Below are 18,871 nucleotides of genomic sequence, written 5' to 3'. Positions count from 1 at the left end.
TTATATTATTTTTCAATAACATCAGACAAAACTACCCAGTACTCCACTGTCCAGGGGAAAAAGTCTTTTCCTATTCACAAATTATCTTTAATTCATGTCTTTCCAATATATCCAGAATGACCAAGTTCCTCGTCTATTGCTTCAGAAGCCCTAAAGACCCAATACAATGAAAATAATCAATCCCAATCCCAAAGGGCTTGCTGTGTACCAGGAAATGTGCCAACCTCAATAACTCCTCATGATGGCCCAAGGAGACAGGACCTATGATTGTGCCCACTCTACAGATGAGGAAACTGAAGTTCAGAGATATGGCATGGCTGCCCTAAGTCTAGAGGTAGAGGCAGGGAAGATCCCTGCTGTTGGCCTCAAAACCTGTGGTTACAGACTTACCATTGCCTGGTTAAAGTCCAAGGCTTGCACTTTCAGTATCCTCTAGCAGGACACAGTCAGGAGCCCATCGTCCTGCTTAGGAGCAAAGGTGCAGGGTCTGGGAGGTTAAAGAAAGTGGGGAAATAATGAGCCAGAGCCAGGCAGCCCCACGACTATGGGAAGGAGTCCTCACATACCTGATTCTCAGCCTCCTAACACCTGTGCTCATGCAGCAAACCAGCATCATACTGGGTATCCTGTTCTATCTGCTGCAGGCCCACAAGTACCTGCAGGAAGGCGTGACCTACCAGCTGGCACTCAGCTTCTAGCTGACCTGGGCCAGTGTCTTCCTCTTCCTGATGACCACTGTGGGAGAGGATGAAGTTGGGTTTGGGCACGGGTTCAGGGATGCAGACAGGAATCTTGTGGGATAGCATTTGGGACAGGGGTGGGGTTGTGGACAGGGCTGGATAGGAAGTGACGAAGTGGGAGGTGGGATTGGGGATGCACATGGGGCTGTATAATGAGGATGGGACTGGGTTGGAGTTTGGGAATGGGTTAGGGACAGTGTAGGGGATGAAGGTGAGTTTCGGTTTAGGGATGGGTTTGGGAATAGGTTAGGGGATTGAGATGGAATTGGTGATGGGTTTAAGAACAGGTTTGGGGATGGGGTTTGACGCAGAGCAGGGCATGCAACTGGGCTTGGGGACAGGACTGTGATTGGGATTGGGCAGATGAACTCTGTGTCTCATCTCCTGTGCCCTCTTCCTCTCCACAAGGCTTCTTGTCCTATCTGAATTACATGTACTTCTGGTCTATCCTGGCGCTCCAGCCCATCCGGACCTAAGGCATGTGAATGATCCCACCGTGGGCTTGCTCCCACAGCACTCTGTCAAGCGTCTGATGACCCTGCTCTCTGGCCCCTCACCCCACCAAGATGCGTCTTTTTTCAGTCCCTTATGACCCGCCTCAATCCTGATTAATAATATATCTTTTAAAATAATCTGTATTTTCTGCCCAGAATATTCTTTAATTTAGCTCCGAGCCTTGGAAGCATTGGTGGAACTGAAACCCCTCTCTGGGGCCATCTTTGGGCCCTCTGGGGTAGAAGGATAGGGAAAGGAAGGGAAGGGACTCATAAGTAAGGGAGTCAAGGCACAAGGTCAACCAAGAGGCCAAGCCACTGGTCCCTGGCATACACACAGTGCTTAATCAGTGTTTGCCAAATATCTCATTCTCCCCAAACCCTTTTAGCTTCATCCTTTATTTTTGTGGTCCTTAATAATTCACCCTTCCGGAGGCAAATTTCCCCCTGCACCCACACTTCACCTCCTGCCCTTACCAGTAGCTCCTTCCACCACCCTTTCTTTTCCCCAAAGTCCCCCAGTAGAGGACTGTGTAATGGCCCTTTGAAGATGGTTTGGGGCTAACAGAGGGCCATTTCCTGGACAGGGCAGAGTTGCAAGTCAAGTACAAAGTCATATCATTGTCCTACAGGGCCTTGGCCTGGGGCTGCCATCTATCTCCCTCTCCTACAGTGGCTAAGCTGCCTGGCTTTGAGTCTAGGCTCTGTCACTCAGTAGTTCTGTGACCAGAGGCAAGGTGTGGAACCCATCTGTAAAAGGAGGATAATAATAGTACTTTAATCTAGATAGGATTTAACACAATGCCTGGCCCATAGTGTGTGCTCTTTCTGTACTATTGCAATAATCCTCCCCCGTTTCCTGCAAAAGGCTCCCAAATTTATTTACTTACTTAATTTTGAGATAGGGTCTCTCTCTGTCACGCAGGCTGGAGTGCAGTGGCGCAACAGCTCATTGCAGCCTCAACCTCCTGGGCTCAAGCGATTCTCCCACCTCAGCCTCCTGAGTAGCTGGCTCCACAGGCATGTGACACCACGCCTGGCTAATTTTAATTTTTTTTTTTGTAGACATTGATCTCTCTTATATTGCTCAGTCTGGTCTCAAGCTTCTGGGCTCAAGCCATTCTCCCGCTTTGGCCTCCCAAAGTGCCGGGATTATAGGGTTAAACCACTACTCCTGGCTGCAAATTTCATCTTTAAACACAGATGGGGCTGCAACTATGTGCCAGACACTGGATGGATAGCACTGATCAAACCAGACACAAATCCTTATCCTTATGGAATTGACACTCGGCAGGGCAGCAAAATATGTCCATAAACAGGTAGTTAGGGCCGGGCATGGTGGCTCACACCTGTAATCGCAGCACTTTGGGAGGCTGAGGTGGGTAGATGGCTTGAGCCCAGAAGTTCAAAACCAGCCTAGGCAACAGGGCGAAACCCTGTCTCTACAAAAAATACAAAAATTATCTGGGCATGGTGGTGTCCTGTTGTAGTCTTAGCTACACGAAGGCTGAGGCAGATGGACTGATTGAGCCTGAGAAGTCGAGGCTGCGGTGAGCCAGTATTATGCCACCGCATTCCAGCCTGGGTGACAGAGCAAGACCCTGTCTCAAAATATAAAATAAAATAAAGCAGATAATAGGTTAGAGGTAAATGTTATGAGGAAAAATATAGGAGAGTAAGTGAGATGGGATTGAGAAGAAGAAAGCCTCATGGTCGTATAAAGTGGAGGCAAGGAGGTCAGGGCACTCCACTCCAGGATGACATCTGAGCAGAGACAGGACCAAAGGAGGCAGAAAACCATGCAGATGGGGGAAAACAGTTCCAGGCAGAGAGGACAGCACATGCAAAGTCCCTGAAGTAAAAACGTCCTTGGCAGGTTCTAGGAGCACCAGGGAGGCCAAGGGAGAGAAAGAGATGCAGGCTGAGAGGGGACAGGGGCCAGATCACCAAGGGCTGCGTGGGTCACAGTGAGGACTTTGCTTTTATGCTGGAGTTAGGCAGCAGCCAGTGACATAAATGTCTCTTATTTCCTTAAGAGAGGAATGTAGGTCTCTTCCTTTTACTTCAGACCACAAGTTTCATGAAGGGAATCTCCTCACTGACCAGGGACCCACTAAACAAAACGTGTTCAATTCACACAAAGGAGCCCTTTGACATTGTTTGTTGAATGAGATAATTCTGTATGTACTCATATGGGAAACAACTTATGGGACAAATTAGAGTGGAAAAAAGTATCTTTATTCATTGTGTGTGTGTGTGTGTGTGTGTGTGTGTGTATAAAGTCCACACCAGGCCAGGCCTGGTGGCTCACACTTGTAATCCTAGTGCTTTGGGAGGTTGAGGCAGGCGGATCACTTGAGGTCAGGAGTTCAAGACCAGCCTGGTCAACATGGTGAAACCCTGTCTCTACTAAACATACAAAAAAATTAGCTGGGCGTGGTGATGGGCACCTGTAATCCCAGCTACTCGGGAGGCTGAGGCACGAGAACTGCTTGAACTCGGGAGGCAGAGGGTGAAGTGAGTTGAAATCAGGTCACTGCACTCCAGCCTGGGTCACATATCAAGATTCCACCTGAAAAAATGAAACATAAATAAAGTCCACCCCAAACTGTTGACAGTGAAACTCCTAGAAAGTGAGTTTGGAGTAGAGAAGTTTCATTTTTGTTTGGCTGTCATGCAGTGGAAAGACTGTATAATCGTATCAGTGGAAAGATACTCCTCAGCTCTCCAACCCTACCAAGAATGCAGGCCCCCAGGCCTTAGACCATCAAAAGTGGGTGTGAGCCCCAAAAGCCTCCCTCAGCTCCACGAGTCCCAGCTCCCAACCCCCTCTCCTCCCAAACAAGGGAATCGCGACCCCAGCCCCTCCTCCCTCAGACCCAGAAGTGCAGACCCCCAGCCCCTCCTCCCTCAGACCCAGGAGTCCAGGTCCCCAGTCCCTCCTCCCTCAGACCCAGGAGTCCAGGTCCCCAGTCCCTCCTCCCTCAGACCCAGGAGTCCGGGACCTCATCCCCCGCTTCTCCAGACCCAGGGTCCCTACTTCCGGCCCTTGCTTCCCTGCTCTAGACCGGCCTCTCACCGTGTAGGCTCCGCCTCTAACTCTGCGCCACGTGGGCGCTTTCCCAGGACGGCCCCCTGTCAATCTCCGCACTGGCCCCCGCCTCCCGACCCATGGCGGGGACTTAATTTCGGTCCGGCCCTTCGGCTTGGGCCCCGCCTCTGCAGCCTCAGCTCTAACCCCGGCCGCGCAAATAGTCCCAGCGGCTTCTCTCTCGGGTCGGGCCGCCCTTGGGGGCCTTTCACTTCACGGCCCATCTTTGGTGCTGTCTTCAGAGTTGCCGGACGCAGGTGACAAGACAATCATTTCCATCATGTCCTTGCCCCTTTTTGTCAGCCCCAGAGACAACGTCTCCTCGCTTGTTCGGGAAGATTCTAGCGGAAGCAGGCAGTATTCCTTTCCCTAAGCATGAAATGGGGTTTCCCAAACAGGCGTGTGTATTGGACGCCTCTGGCGGAGAGCAGGCTGGCGCCGAGGCCCGGCCTTGAGAGCGGCGCGCACTATAAAGCGGCGCGTGCTGCAACCCGCGTCCGCTTTGTAGAGAGAAATGCTGGGGTAAGGTTCTTAATTGTGGCTTTTTCCCGGGTGTGTGGCGGGGCTTTGAGATGATGGACTCACGTGTCCTGAAGGTCTCGAGGTTGGAACGGGAGCGGCCATGTAGTCGCGTGGACAGGGTCAGGGCGTTTGCAGGGACCCAGAGAGCGCGCTCTGGGGCGAGTCTGGGAGTTTTCTGCGGGGGTGGTGGTGGCTGTTTGGGGCACTTGGGAGGTGGCGACTTCTACAGCTGGCGCGAGCAGGAATGCCCGGGCGGACCCTCCTCCGTCTGCCCTCGGCGGAGCTCGCCCCTTGTGCTGTCCGCACGCCGCGGGCCTCCGCCATCTTGTCCGTTTGGTTGGGGGAGAGGGGTGGGCGGGTTGGGAGGCGACACTGAGTTCTTTCCGAGGGTTTCAGATGCTTCCTTAGGATTTTGCTCTTGTGTTCACAATTCCGGACGGCTGGCGTTTTTGTGCAACCTAGAGCAAAGACGGGGACGGAAGAGGACGGGGCTTTGGGGGGGTTCCATAGGGGCAGAGACAGGGTATCGAGTTACCAAGAAGTGGGATTGAGGTTTCTAGATGAATTGCTGGGGTTTTTTGAGAACCATGTAGGAATGGATGTAGAAGAAAGCAGACGAGGCCTTTGCTTACCTACAGGAGTCATTCTGACCGTTCATGCCACGTGAGAGGGTTTTGTTAACGTTGGTTTTTGGCTTAGGTCCTTTAAGGTCTTGAGCATCAGTTTCCTGACTTGAGCAGGGCCCATGCCCCTGCCGAGGAGGCTCACCCTGGAAGCAGCTAGCCGATTTCCTATCACCCCCACCACGACCCTGCGAGGATCTCTATTTGACTTTGCTCCTTCAGGCATCCACCTAGAAAATCATTGAGTTTGTTCATGTCACAAGTGAAAGTATTTTTCTCATGCGTTCATCATTGGCACGTCCTCCTTTGGCAATATTAAAATCTACTAACAAGTGGGAAAGTAACATTTGCACCATCTTGCCATATTCAAGAACTTTGTGCTTGGTTGAAAGTAAGTTTCATGGCCGGGCGCCGTGGCTCACACCTATTATCCCAGCACTTTGGGAGGTGGGTGGGTCGCTTGACCCTAGGAGTTCGAGACCCGCCTGAGCAACATGGCAAAACCCCATCTCTGGGAAAAGTAGAAAGTGAGCCAGGCGTGGTAGTGCGGGCCTGTAGTTCCAGCTACTTATGGAGGAAGTGGGAGGATCGCGTAAGCCTAGGAGGCAGAGGTTGTCTTTAGCCAAGATCGCGCCACTGCACTCCAGCCTGGGCAACAGAACTCTGCCCTGAAAGAAGTAGTGTACTTGTATAGCTAAAGTACCATTTTTCTACTTAATGTTATTAGCATTGTCACCCTTAATGACGTTAATTCCTTAATACTGCAGTTAACAATCTGCTTTGTGCCTGATCCTCAGTCATCTTCGAAATGGTTTTTTGTTTGTTTGTTGTTGTTTTTTTTGAGACGGAGTCTCACTCTGTCCCCCAGGCTGGAGTGCAGTGGCTCCATCTCGGCTCACTGCCGGCTCCACCTCCCGGGTTCACGCCATTCTCCTGCCTCAGCCTCCCAAGTAGCTGGGACTACAGGCGCCCGCCACCACGCCCGGCTAATTTTTTAGTAGAGACAGAGTGTCACCGTGTTAGGATGGTCTCGATCTCCTGACCTCGTGATCCGCCCACCTCGGCCTCCCAAAGTGCTGGGATTACAGGCGTGAGCCACCGCGTCCGGCCCATCGAAATGTCTTACAACTGATATGTTCAAACTTGACTCAGTCAAGGGTCTCTGCTCATTACTTACTATTATTTAGAAGTTGGCTTGGTTTCTTCCTAGAATAGCCCTCTTCCTCCTCCCTTCTCTCAATAAGTTCTTCCAGGGGATTTATGTCTTGGCAGCTTTCTGTTTACGGCTTATGAGCAGGTGTAGACAGTGCCAAAGAAACCTGCAAAGGGTTGGGGATGAACACCAGGGACATCTTCATGTAGTGCATTTGGTATCCTGCTCATCCCATGAGGACAGTCCCCCGAGGACCTGTGGCACTGGGGAGGTTGGGGCATCTTGGTGTTTCCATGAGCAAAACTGGTCATTCCTACCTTCTGGATGGGTTTTGAGTTTCCTACCCACCCCCCCCCCTTTGTTTTTTTGAGACAGAGTCTTGCTCTGTCGCCCAGGTTGGAGTGCAGTGGCGCGACTCGGCTCACTGCGCAACTTCCGCCGCCTGGGTTCAAGCAGTTCTGCCCCAGCCTCCCGAGTAGCTGAGATTACAGGCATGCACCACCAAGCCTGGCTAATTTAGTAGAGAATGGGGTATCATCATACTGGTCAGGCTGGTCTCGAACTCCTAACCTCGTGATCCGCCCACCTCGGCTTCTCAAAGTGCTGGGGTTACAGGTATGAGGCACTGTGCCCGGCCACGTTTCCTACTCTTTAAGCTCTGTTAGCTTGGCCTTTGTTCCTGAAGGTAAGTGGCCTCAGGACCTGGTTGCAGAGGGACTGGGGCTCCCATGATGTCTAGCACTGGGCTCCGATCACCCCTGAGGACACAGTGCACCCCAGGACCTTTGACACCTGGGAGTCTGAGGGGCCCCAGTTTTAATGGCTCATGGACTTGCAGACTATTTCTTCCCCCACTCTCACGGTGTCTTTCTGTGTTACAGGTGCAGCTTCAAGCTTAGGACTACCCACCATGGCCATCCAGGTAAGAACCCTTGCTCCTGCTCCTTGACTCACCTGGGTTTAAAATATCTGACTGTCTAAGTTGACTTCATACCGTATCTCTGGCAACTAATTTATGTGTCAACGATTGTACTCAGTGTTGACATACAAAAACCATCTCAGGCCAGGCGTGGTGGCTCACGCCTGTAATCCCAGCACTTTGGGAGGCTGAGGTAGGTGGGCTACCTGAGGTCTGGAGTTTGAGACCAACCTGGCCAACATGGTGAAACCCCGTCTCTACTAAAAGTGCAAAAAATTAGCCAGGCGTGGTGGCACATGCCTGTAATCCCAGCTACTTGGGAAGCTGAGGCAGGAGAATCACTTGAACCCGGGAAGCAGCCTGGGCAAGAAGAGTGAAACTCCGCAGCAAGCCTGGGTCCAAATCCCAGCTCTGCTGTTTATAGCCTTTGAGACATTTCACCAGGCCGTCGCTCTTATGCACCTCACTGCTGTGTCTGTGGAGCAGGCACCGAGCAGATGGCCCAGGACAGTAGCACTTCCTGCCGTCCAAAGGTAGGGCTTGAATAAGAAGAGGAATGTGTGGACTGGAGAGAACAAGCATTTGTGTTTCAGGGGAAAGAACTAAATCAAACATGTCAAAACTCAGCAGTGGAAAAGAAACAGTAACTCCCAAGTGATCCTGTCACGTTGTTCATGGGTTTTGTAGGCTGAATGCAATGTGTCTTTAAGCACAGCTTAGCCTCCAGTGAACCATTTATATATAAACTGATAAAATTCAAGGAATCCCTATTTTCACAATAAAAATAACAGGCTTTATCAGGAGAATTCTTTCAAAGAACAAAATCATTAGACAAGCGTGAGTGTGTTATCAGAAAAGAGGTGTTCTCAGCTCTGGGAGGATTTTCCTTAGATGTCAGGAGCTGGAACGGTGGCTGCAGTGAAATAGACCTGAAAGTGTGTTCTCTAGGTTCTTGGAGGTTTCAGCTGTTTCTGGCAAGGGCTGCTTCTGGGGAGGGTTGGCTGGGATTGCAGCTCCCCGGAGTATCTCTCTGAGGGTCCTGTGCTCTTAATCCGAGATCCTCTGTGGGGAGTGAATGGAGCTGAGCGTTTGTCATGTCTGGCATAGAGGGGATTCCTGGGGACGTAAGGAGTGGGGTCGGTGCCAGTAGGGATGTGTGAGAGGTGAGAAGACAGAGCTGGTGCGGGGTAGGGAAGACAGAAGGGACATGTAGCATCTGGATTCTAGGCCAGCGCCTTCCGTATGACCATCCAGATAGAAATGTTGCTCGCCTTGTCCCGTGTGGCAGCCACTGGCCACGGGTGGCTCTTGGACACCTGGAATGTGGCTAGTTTGTGGCTGGGAGCTGGGTTTTAAATTTTTCTTGTTTAAACAAGGGCCTCCTCTGTGGACAAAGCACATTTCTTTGCAAAATGGAGCTTTTGGTGTTTTGTGGTTGATAAACAGCAGCTCACACTGAACGAGTGCCTGCAGTGTTAGTGCTTTTGCAGAGAATAAACTGAACTTACCCTGCCAGGGTCCCAGTGGGAGGCAGCTGCCCCTTCCCCATGTCACAGAAGGTTCTGGTGAAGTCAGAGCAGCTTGGAAGAGCTGGGTTGGGGCAGCAGACCTGAGACGCAGGCAGAGGCGATTGAGGGGTATCCCATTAGGGCACGGGAGGTCCAAGCAGAAGGGTTTGGTCCCGTCCTCTCACTGAACCCCACAGATGTGCCGTTTTCCAGAGAAACACCACCGTGGTGGGGGTGGGGTCAGTGGGCCTAGATTATACGAGGAGCCACACCCAGACTGAGCTGGATGGGGGAGGGGGCGACCTGGCATCCCCAGGGACCAAGTGTCATTCAGTTTGTTGCCCGATCTCTCAGCACCCTTCTGTGATGTCCCCCTCAGGACAGCAGGTGGCCCTGGGACCCATGTCAGGAGGGTGTGAGGGCACCATGATGACCAGCACTGGGCTCCGACCGCCACTGAGGACACAGTGCCCCCCCCCGGGACCTTTGACACCCGGGGGTCTGAGGGGCCCTGACTCTGGGGAAGGCTTGTGGGGTGTCTTGGCTGCCCTGCACCCTACTGACCTTCCCTCCCCTGTGCCCTCCTGCCTCCAGGTGCTGAAGGGCCTGACCGTCACTTGGTAAGAACAGAGGAGGCTGCCTGTTACTCACGGTGATGGTGAGAAGGTGGATGTAGACAGGTGCCCAGCAAGTGCCAAGCCAGGCGCTGCCATAGGCACTGGGCTCATTAACCTTCTTAGTAACCCTGTTGGTGGGCGGAGGTGGGATGGGGGCTGGGACTGGGTTGTAGCAAGATGTCCAGTGTCAGGGGTCTTGAAAGGGCTGCACTTGGGGACCCCATGATGTCCAGCACTGGGCTCTGACTGCCCCTGAGGACATGGTGCACCCCGGGACCTTTGACACCCGGGGGTCTGAGGGGCCCCACTCCAGGAGGTGATGGGTGGGGGTGTGGCCATTTCCCCCATTCAGCACCTTTTCTATGTCCTTCCCCTGACAGCGTCCCTCCAGGCTTTCTGCTGTTTCCTGCCTAGGGGTGGCTGCAGCCATGGCTAGGAAAGTGCTGCACCCACCCTCCTGGGCCGGAGCTGGTTCTGCTCCTGCTACAGGGATACTGAGCTCCTGGCTGTCTCAGCGCTTCGGGCAAGAACCTCAACAAGCTCTCCTGGGCCCTGCAGGTGTACGGCCGGGCCCCTGCCTTGTGCTTCATCTCAAGAACTGCTGCTGCTGGCGGACCTGATCCGACCTGACAACGTGCCATTTTCAGCTACCACTGCAAGGCCCTGAGGGCAACAGCAGCGCAGCACTGCCCACCTGGCTGCTGGTGGCCTGGTGCCAGCTGGGAGTCCTCCCAGCACTTCGAGGCCACTGAGCCGCCCTTCCAGCCCTGGCCCACCGTGGAGAGGGGTATCCAGCTTCCTCTTCAACCTCATCGTCTGCCCCCGAGCCAGTGACTCCCAAGGACATGCCTGTTAGGTTACCCAGGGCCTGTACCAGCGCCAGCTGGTCAAGGGCATGACGTTGTTCTAGGCCATCCTGGACATCCAGGCCATTGCCGACAGCAGGCTGCTTTCCATGAGCCAGAGGCTGCCAGGCTTACGCTAGGACCCAACCCAGTGCACAAGGACCTGGCTGCTGAGCCACACACCCAGGAGAAGGTAGATAGGTGGGCTACCAAGGGCTTCCTGCAGGCTAGGGGAGGAGCCAGCCTGCTCCCCTGTTCTGACCAGGCCTGTGGGGAGGAGCTGCCCATATGCCGCCATGAGACCTGGGCCTGGCTCCGGAGGACAGATACCGCCTGGCCTGGTGCTCCAGGGGTGAAGCAGGCCAGAATCCTGGGGGAGCTGCTCCTGGTTTGAGCTGCAGTCAGGAAGTGCGGGACAGGGTAGGGGAGGCAAAAAGCCTTGGGCAGTACCCTCCCCGTGGAGCCATTCGGCATCCCTCGAGCTGGCCACACCCTGACACCATGTTCAAGGGCTCCGGAAGAGAGGGGTGTCTGTCCCCAACCTCTCCCCAGTGGGTGTCACTGGCCAGACGTTATGAGGGGAGCAGGCTGCGTGAGTGGACACTTACCATGAGTCCCTGGGGGGAGTGATTCCCGCAGGCATTGTGTGCCATATTACATTTCTGCCCAGGCAGCAGGGTAGTGGGTGCCATGGGTGCCCACCCCTCCACCACATGGAGCCCCAAAGCACTGCAGGCCAAGCAGGGAGACCCCACACCCATGACATAAAAGCATCTTGAAGCTTTTACTTAGTGTTTGTAAGGATTGGTTTGTTGTTTTTTGAGATGGTTTTTGCTCTTGATGCCCAGGCTGCAGTACAGTGGCGCAATCTTGGCTCAAGGTTCCTTTTTTAGGTTCTGGTCACTGGGAGTGGCTTTGAACTTTGCTCCAACTGCTCCGTGTAATGGGGACCAAGTGGCTGTTACTAAGCGTCCACTGCACCCAGGCTCCCCACGAGTGCTCTGGTTAGACGCTGCCACACAGCCATGGGTGTGGGACAAGGCCTGGGAGGGACTGGTGCTCTGCCCTGTGCCACATGAAGAAGCAGTCTCCCCCTTGGGCCAGGGACTCAAACGGCAGCCATGCGGGTGCTCCACAGTGCCTGCTACTGCATGAGTGGGGGCGGAGTAGCTCTCATCAGCATGTGATAAATGTTCGAGTGGTGGATGCATGGCCCGTGCGATGGTTGGGACCCGAACACTCTGTTTTATTTAACCTAAATTTAAATAGCCACACGTGGTGGTGACTACTGTATTGGCCAGCGCCTCCACATCGCTTGCAGCATTGCCGTGCACAACCCAGAGAGCGCCGTCATCTTTCCCTGCTCTCTGCCTGCCCCCAGGAAGGAAGTCTGGGAGTTGAGGATTCTGCTGGCTTAGAGTCGTGGTTCTGCCGAGTGAGACACAGAAGGGCCTATTACTTGCCCAGAGGCGCACAGCCTTGGAAACCAGGCTTTGAATCGTGCACCTTTCTGAGGTCTCTGCTGCCGGATCCCCCTGACCCCACCCGAGTTCATGGTTGCTTTGAGAGCTGGTGTGGGTCACTTTCTAGACGAGGGTCCAACTCCTGTGAGCCCGGTCTCCACAGAGCACATGGCCCACATCGAGGCTCACTGAGCAAGCTCCTGTCACACAAGCTGCGTGTGGAGGTACATACAGGGTCCACTAGGTCCTCGGCCAGCCACATGCTTCCTATGCTTGCATAGAAACATGCATAAACATGCCAGCCGGGTGTGGTGGCTCACAACTATAATCCCAGTGCTTTGGGAGGCCAGGGCAGGAGGATTGCTTGAGGCCAGCCTGGCCAACATACCAAGAAAACAAAACCAGGCATGGTGCACACCTGTAGAAGCTGGAACGAGTTCGAAGCTGCAGTGAGCTATGCTTATGGCACTACTCCAGCCTGGGCCACAAAGCAAGACCCTGTCTCTACCAAAAGTGCCATGCAGGCATGCCTGCTTGTTCAGACATGGGCACATTTGTGCTTGAATGTGTGCCACAGACACGTTTTTATCAGTAAGTACGTACAGACTACCTGTGCACGCGCATAAGCGCAAAAACAGTGGTCACACATGACATGCATGCATGCACACTCATGCCACTGTCACAGACGCGCATATAAGCACACACAAACTGGTTTCCAGGCCAGAGACTCCACCCAGCCCTCGTTCCCCACGCACACAGGCGCACAGTAAGTCACAGAAGCCAGAACAGCTAGTGAGCATACGTGTTGGGGTCCAGTGTCAGCTGGGGGTAGGGAAACAATGGTTTCTGGCTCACACGGGGCCCCCCAAGGCCCGCAGGCACCCTGGTCTCCAGGCCAGCAGGCCCAGCCCCAAGCTGAGTGCCACCAACACAGCTACAGCTCCGGCCAGCAGGGGCACCACTGGAGCTGCAGGGAGAACATGCAGGGTGTGAGTTTCAGGACTTGGAACCCTCCACTCCCACCCCAGCACAGAGGACTGTCACCTGGGGGGATGGCAGCCTCATAGGGGCCATGGCAGGAGACCCCATGGGCCGGAGGCCGAGCCGAGGCAGTCAGCTGGTAGAAGCGGCGTAGTGGACAGGGAGCCGGGCACCCGGGGAGACTGAGAGGCAGCGGCAGGTGGGCGGAGCCATTGCGGTAGAAGAGGGAGATGGTGACATTCCTGGAGAGAGAGGACACAGTGGCACCTTCTCCCTCCCGTCATTGATCTTAAAACCTGGAGAAACGGGCTCCTGACTCCCACCTGTTATCCTCCCAGCACCATCCCATGCAGTTCCCTGCCCCGCCATGCCTTCTGCCTAGCACATCACACCTTGCTTTGGGAGTTCTGTCCCGCCCATCTCCCTGGGCACCATCCCATCCTCACCCTCCGTTTTTATCAGGATCCCTCAGGTGCCTCCGGAACTCAAAGCCGAGGCAGGCAGCATATGGCGGGGTGTGTCCATCATAGAGGCCCAGGGCCGCCTGGAGGGCCAGCAGGGTGCTGTCGTGCTGCAGGTGGAGCCGAGGGGTGAGACACTTCTCTCTGGAGGCCTCCTTTCTCCTGAACACTAGACTTGTGCATCCAGATGTCCCCCAGGCTGCTTGGAACCAACCCCCCAAACTTGCTCCTCCCTCCCTCTCACCCTGAAGGCAGTACCAACAGTTACAGGTGGCCATTTAATAAAGATGGCTCAAATAGGTACAAAATATGATTGGACTAAGCAGCCTGTCTCCTCTGGAAGGACAGATTGCTTAGTCCAATATTTTCTTTTTTTTTTTTTTTGAGACGGAGTCTCGCTCTGTCGCACAGGCTGGAGTGCAGTGGCCAGATCTCAGCTCACTGCAAGCTCCGCCTCCCGGGTTTACGCCATTCTCCTGCCTCAGCCTCCTGAGTAGCTGGGACTACAGGCGCCCGCCACCTCGCCCAGCTAGTTTTTTGTATTTTTTAGTAGAGACAGGGTTTCACCGTGTTAGCCAGGATGGTCTCGATCTCCTGACCTCGTGATCCGCCCGTCTCGGCCTCCCAAAGTGCTGGGATTACAGGCTTGAGCCACCGCGCCCGGCCAATATTTTCTTAATGAAAACAAGGAATTATCTTTAATTCATACATTCTTCCTCCCGTAACACCATCACCTCCCTCTTTCCAGACTAATGATATAGCCCAAGAGTAGGGTTTGGAGATACAGGCTACCCAAGGCAATGGACTGGGGTCCACTGGGACCGCAGGCTCTTCCTCACCCAAATCGCTGTCACCCTCATCCCTGTGCCTCAGTGTCATATGGCACTGCTTCCCAAGGACTCACGGCTGAGTACATGACCATCTTGAGGGGCAGCCCCAGGCGCTGGACCCGGGAGAAGTTTGCAAGGATAGCATTCAGCAGGATCCCTGAGGATGGGAAAAAAGAGCTTAGAATCTCCCAGAGGGAGGCACCCCAGCCTCCCAGCCCCACACCTCACCCCCTGTCAACTGGGCCTTCTCTGCTGCCCGGGGTGGGCCCACGTGGGCTCCAATATCCAAAGCCGAGATCTGGGCAAGGGTCCGCAGGACATCTGGGGAGGCCCAGGCTGGTAGTGGAAGACCATGGGCTTGCTGTGGGGAGACGGGAAGAGAAGACTGACGGACCATCCTGAGCCCTCGAGTTTGCCTCTGGCCCCACAGGCCTGTGCTGCCCCCTGCTCTTTTGAGTCTCCCATGGGCTGGATCTGGATCAGGCTGGGAAATCATGAATGTGGACAGCAGTGTGGTTTTTTTTTTTTTTGCTTTTTTTGTTTTTTTGGTTTTTTTTGAGATGGAGCCTTGCTCCATCACCCAGGCTGGAGTACAGTGGCACAATCTCGGCTCACTGCAATCCTCGCCTCTTGGGTTCAAGTGATTCTCCTGCCTCAGCCTCGCGATAGCTGTGATTACAAGTGCGTGCCACCATGCCCAGCTAATTTTTGTATTTTTAGTAGAGACGGGGTTTTACCATGTTGGCCAGGCTGGTCTCGAACTCCTGACCTCAGGTGATCCACCCACCTCGGCCTCCCAAAGTGGTGGGATTACAGGCGTGAGCCACCGCGCCCAGCCAACAGCGATCATTAATTAATAATAGACGTTGTCATTCCACAGCCCAGAAGGCTTTATCTGAAACCCCTGGGACCAGAGGGGTTTCACAGCTCAGACGTTCTGGACTTCAGAAAGATCTGATGGTGCTGATACCACACAGCATGGAACACACACAGCAAGGGCTGGGGCAGCCCCCTTAGTCACACACATCGCTGCTCCCACCCTGTGATTTGGAACATTCCGTGAGCTGGACGAGCAAAGACTAGCAAGAGTGCTAGCTAGGTGTGGTGGCTCGCGCCTGTAATCCCAGCGCTTGGGGAGGCAAAAGGATTGTTTGAGCCCACGAGTTCCTGGGCAACATAGTGAGACCCCATCTCTGAAAAAAAAAAAAATTTTTTTTTTTTTTTAAATTATCCAGGCATGGTGATGTGCACCTGCCTCAGCTACTTGGAAGGCTGAGGCAGGAGGATTCCTATAGCCAGGGAGATGGAGGCTGCAGTGAGTTATGATAATTCACTCCAGCCTGGGTGACAGAGCGAAACCCTGTCTATTTCAGGTCAGCTCCCACCGCCCAGGTTTTGGGTTTTCTGATTACAGGGCTGTGGGGAGGAATTGCCAAATGTGTAGCCTCAAACCCTAGCAAGGCCTTCACTGTGTGCCAGGCACTGTTGTAAGCACAGTGCGTAGATTAACCATTTGAATCCTCACGGCGTCCTGGGGAGGTATTGATACCGGTGTTGCCATCCCCACTGTGCAGATGGGAAAACTGAGGCACAGAGGGTTAACTAAACGCATGAGGGAACAGGGCTAGTGAGTAGCAAGCTGGGATTGGAAACAGTTGTCCTTAAACCCTTGGCTGGGAAGGGGCGGGGCTCACCTGGCACATGAGTGTGTCCAGAACCTTCCATGCCCTGCGCAGCGGCTCTCCAACCAACGACAGCCCCGTGAAGTTCTCCAGGCGAGTCAGGAAGCCCTGGATGCACGGGGCTGGGTAAGCCCTGGCCGGTCCCCTGCGCCTTGCCCCACCCCGCCACCGCCCTGCTCACCGTCCAGCCCTCCAGGGCCTCCTGGTACTCGGCGGCCTCGGTGGCCTCCCGCAGCAGCTCGTGGTATCTGGGACAGCTGCGCATGGGGAACCTCAGCAGCTGGGGAGAACTGAGGCTCAGAGAGGACAGCCACGTGCCTTGGGTCTCACAGCGGGTTGGGGGAACCCGGGCTTTCTGCCCCCGCGTCTGTCGCAGTTTCTCCCAGATCCAGAAGAAGCCAGACAGACCGGCTCGAGGACAGCCTTGCTTCTCGGAGCTAGCTCAGGTGGCCAGACCCAGAGCTGCCTCTCTCTCCACCCGCTCCCTCCCTCACCACACCTGGGTCCAGCGCCCTGACCTTGTCCTCAGCCACGGGCACCGTGTGCACTGGGATCGGCCTCCAGTGGGCCTCCGGGCTCCCTGGAGCAGCCTCAGGAAACAGCCCGGCAAGGTTGGCCTGCGCGCTCTCCAGTGTGCGGTCGAAGTCCGTGCTGCGGATGTACACCTGGAGCGGGGTGGAGAGAGGGCAGGCGGGGGGTCGTGGTTGGGGTCAGAGGTCAGCTGTGGTGGCAAATCAGAAGCCTGAGATTCAGTTTGGAATAGGGGTCAGACACTGAGAATCATGTGGCCGTCAATGTTGGAAGTTGGGATCAAGGGTCCAGAGGTTAATGTCAGGAGCAGTTGGGCTGGACGTCCGAAACTGGACAGCCATGTTGGATTTAGGCGGTCATTTGAGTCAATGAGGGTCAAAAAGGAAGATCAGAATCGGTGGAGGCTGGAGGTTAGAGGTCAAGTTTAGGAGGGCAGCGTGGAGGCTTGGTGTCAGAGTTCAATACATGTTCATCAGAGGTCAGGAGGACTGTCTGTAACTGGGGGATGTCAGAAGACATAGGAGGAAACAAAAGAGGTAGGTCAGAATTGACAAAGTGTAGAGGTTAAAGGTTAGAGGTCAGGAAGGCAAGTTATGTCAATAAGGGTCAAAGATCGAAATCAAGTTTGGGGTCAAATGTCAGAGGCCAGAGGTCTGATTGGAGTCAACGGGACTAGAAAACAGAGATGGAGGCCAAATAATAAAGTCAGAGTTGATGGAGGTCAGAGGTCGAGATGTGACAGGTTGAGATGGAGTCAGAAGTCAGTGTGGGTTAGTCAGTGTACCGGGGGTCAGAGATTAGAGGTAGAGGGCAAGTCAGGTTGATGGAGGTCAAAGGCCAGAGGTGGAGGCCCAAAGAGAGTGTTGTAGTCAGTGGAGGTCAAAGGTGGAAGGTCAGGGGACCAGGTGGGGGTGACTATGGCAGTACCTCCTCCCGCCGGTACTCAGGACTCAGGAAGGCCTCATAGCGGCTCCTCAGGAAGCGGCCCAGCTCCAGCTGCTGGCGGACCCCCTCCTGGGGACAGAACAGCCTTAGTCTACCCCTCTCCACCCCTCCCACCCTTGCCCTCACCTCCCACCCACTTCTCACCCTGGTCAGCTGGCCCAGGCCTCGTGGCCACAGGGTGGAGGCCACCTCCTTGTGTGGGTCCGTGGGGTAGGAGGCCAGCGGGGCCCGGTCGCCATGGCGGAATACCTGGGGACAGGACTGGTCAGGGCTAGCCCTGGGGGAGCTGAGGGCAGGCCGGGGCGGGGGCGCCTCACCAGAGCCACGAACACCAGAGATCCTTCTGGCAGGGCCCGGGGTGGCAGCAGCAGCAGCAGCAGGAGCAGGAGAGGTCCAGCAGGGTGGCCCCAAAACCCCAGCCCGGCCATTTCCACCCAGCCCAGACGCTGAGCTCAGCCCACTGTCTGGGCCGCAATCCCGCCTGTCCCAGCCCTGCACTCAGCACCCCCATTATAGCAGGCCCTGGCACGCTTCCCCAGGGGCCACAGATCCCATCCCCCAGCGCCTCTGCCAGTCTTTGATTAACCCGTTTCATCTTCGTTTCATCTTCACTGCTGCCCCAGCAGACGCTTGATGTGCTCGTCATCATCCCCATTGTGCCGATGGGGAAACTGAGGCACAGAAGGGTTCTGTAACTTGCCCCAGAAAACACTGAGGTTTCTCAGACAAAGCTGCGCTTTGAACCCAGGTGCCTTTAACCTGGATGCAGACTTGGAAAGAGACCCTCACCCCGCATTGTTCGTCTCAGCCACAGCCTTGACCCCCTGAGTCAGAGAGGTCGATGGTAGCAACCATGGCTTGATTTTCTGTACTTTGATGCGCTGACACCAGGGGCCTTGCTATTCATTAGAAGGACCGCCCCTCCCGGGGTTCCCAGTTCCTGGAAATAGTCACGGACTGGCGCAGGCGCGTGCCTCTTCTGTACAAACCAGCCAACCCAGAGCCCACACCCCAACCACCCGGGCCACCATCCACCTGCCCTGATCACCTGGGGCAGGGTACTGGACAACTCAGGACAGCCCCTGTGCCCCAGAGTCTGCTGAAATGGCTCAACCAGCCACTCTCTACCCTACCTTATCCCACAGAAAACACAAAGAAGCTGCTTGCTTCAGGTCTGTCTCCCGGGCACCCCAGTGCCTCCCCATGTGGCCCCCGTGGCATGCTCCCTCCGCTGGAGAAACTGTGAGTATAACAAGTCATCTTTCTTTCTTTCTTTTTTCTTTTTTTTCTTTCTTTTTTTTTTTATTTTATTTATTTATTTATTTATTTTTGAGACGTAGTCTTACTCTGTTGCCCAGGCTGGAGTGCAGTGACATGATCTCAGCTCGCTGCAACCTCCACCTCCCAGGTTCAAGAGATCCTCCTGCCTCAGCCCCCTTAGTAGCTGGAATAACAGGCATGTGCCA

The 18,871-nt window shown here is 54.6% G+C and overlaps 2 protein-coding genes and 3 non-coding genes across 5 annotated transcripts; 4 read left to right on the top strand and 1 right to left on the bottom strand.

Annotated features, from left to right (window-relative positions):
- The first annotated feature begins 4,324 nt into the window (after positions 1-4,324).
- Positions 4,325-11,299, top strand: LOC101004443. Its single transcript, XM_009195068.4, has 4 exons — positions 4,325-4,847; positions 7,505-7,545; positions 9,645-9,670; positions 10,048-11,299. The coding sequence occupies exons 1-4, from the start codon at positions 4,840-4,842 to the stop codon at positions 10,285-10,287; spliced, it is 315 nt and encodes a 104-aa protein (XP_009193332.1). The 5' UTR covers positions 4,325-4,839; the 3' UTR covers positions 10,288-11,299.
- LOC116271783 lies at positions 7,344-7,434 on the top strand. Its single transcript, XR_004180533.1, has one exon. It is a non-coding gene; the product is annotated as a small nucleolar RNA SNORD88 (small nucleolar RNA).
- On the top strand, positions 9,470-9,562 carry LOC116271785. The gene has a single exon (XR_004180535.1). It is a non-coding gene; the product is annotated as a small nucleolar RNA SNORD88 (small nucleolar RNA).
- Positions 9,882-9,972, top strand: LOC116271784. Its single transcript, XR_004180534.1, has one exon. It is a non-coding gene; the product is annotated as a small nucleolar RNA SNORD88 (small nucleolar RNA).
- A 1,527-nt stretch (positions 11,300-12,826) lies between the features above and the next one.
- On the bottom strand, positions 12,827-18,032 carry ACP4 (acid phosphatase 4). Its single transcript, XM_003915970.5, has 11 exons — positions 17,723-18,032; positions 17,550-17,654; positions 17,388-17,474; positions 16,448-16,594; positions 16,111-16,209; positions 15,942-16,037; positions 14,476-14,608; positions 14,322-14,404; positions 13,403-13,527; positions 13,020-13,198; positions 12,827-12,942 (listed from the first exon to the last, which is right to left on the bottom strand). The coding sequence occupies exons 1-11, from the start codon at positions 17,831-17,833 to the stop codon at positions 12,827-12,829; spliced, it is 1,281 nt and encodes a 426-aa protein (XP_003916019.1). The 5' UTR covers positions 17,834-18,032.
- Between the last annotated feature and the right edge of the window lie 839 nt (positions 18,033-18,871).

Source organism: Papio anubis, chromosome 20 (assembly GCF_008728515.1).
Source record: "Papio anubis isolate 15944 chromosome 20, Panubis1.0, whole genome shotgun sequence".
Classification (NCBI taxonomy): domain Eukaryota; kingdom Metazoa; phylum Chordata; class Mammalia; order Primates; family Cercopithecidae; genus Papio; species Papio anubis.
The sequence above is the reverse complement of the archived record's forward strand: the minus strand, read 5'-3'. Positions and strand labels throughout refer to the sequence as shown.

What these genes read in the sequence shown, in the direction of transcription:
- LOC101004443 (XM_009195068.4), top strand. An exon ending in TACCCACCATGGCCATCCAG is followed by an intron (nt 7,546 to 9,644) that starts GTAAGAACCCTT and finishes TCCTGCCTCCAG; the next exon opens with GTGCTGAAGGGCCTGACCGT. An exon ending in AAGGGCCTGACCGTCACTTG is followed by an intron (nt 9,671 to 10,047) that starts GTAAGAACAGAG and finishes TTCCCCTGACAG; the next exon opens with CGTCCCTCCAGGCTTTCTGC.
- ACP4 (XM_003915970.5), bottom strand. Translation starts at nt 17,833, where the DNA reads ATGGCCGGGCTGGGGTTTTGGGGCCACCCTGCTGGACCTCTCCTGCTC. An exon ending in CTGAGTACCGGCGGGAGGAG is followed by an intron (nt 16,595 to 17,387) that starts GTACTGCCATAG and finishes ACCCCGCTCCAG; the next exon opens with GTGTACATCCGCAGCACGGA. An exon ending in TGCCCGTGGCTGAGGACAAG is followed by an intron (nt 16,210 to 16,447) that starts GTCAGGGCGCTG and finishes AGTTCTCCCCAG; the next exon opens with CTGCTGAGGTTCCCCATGCG.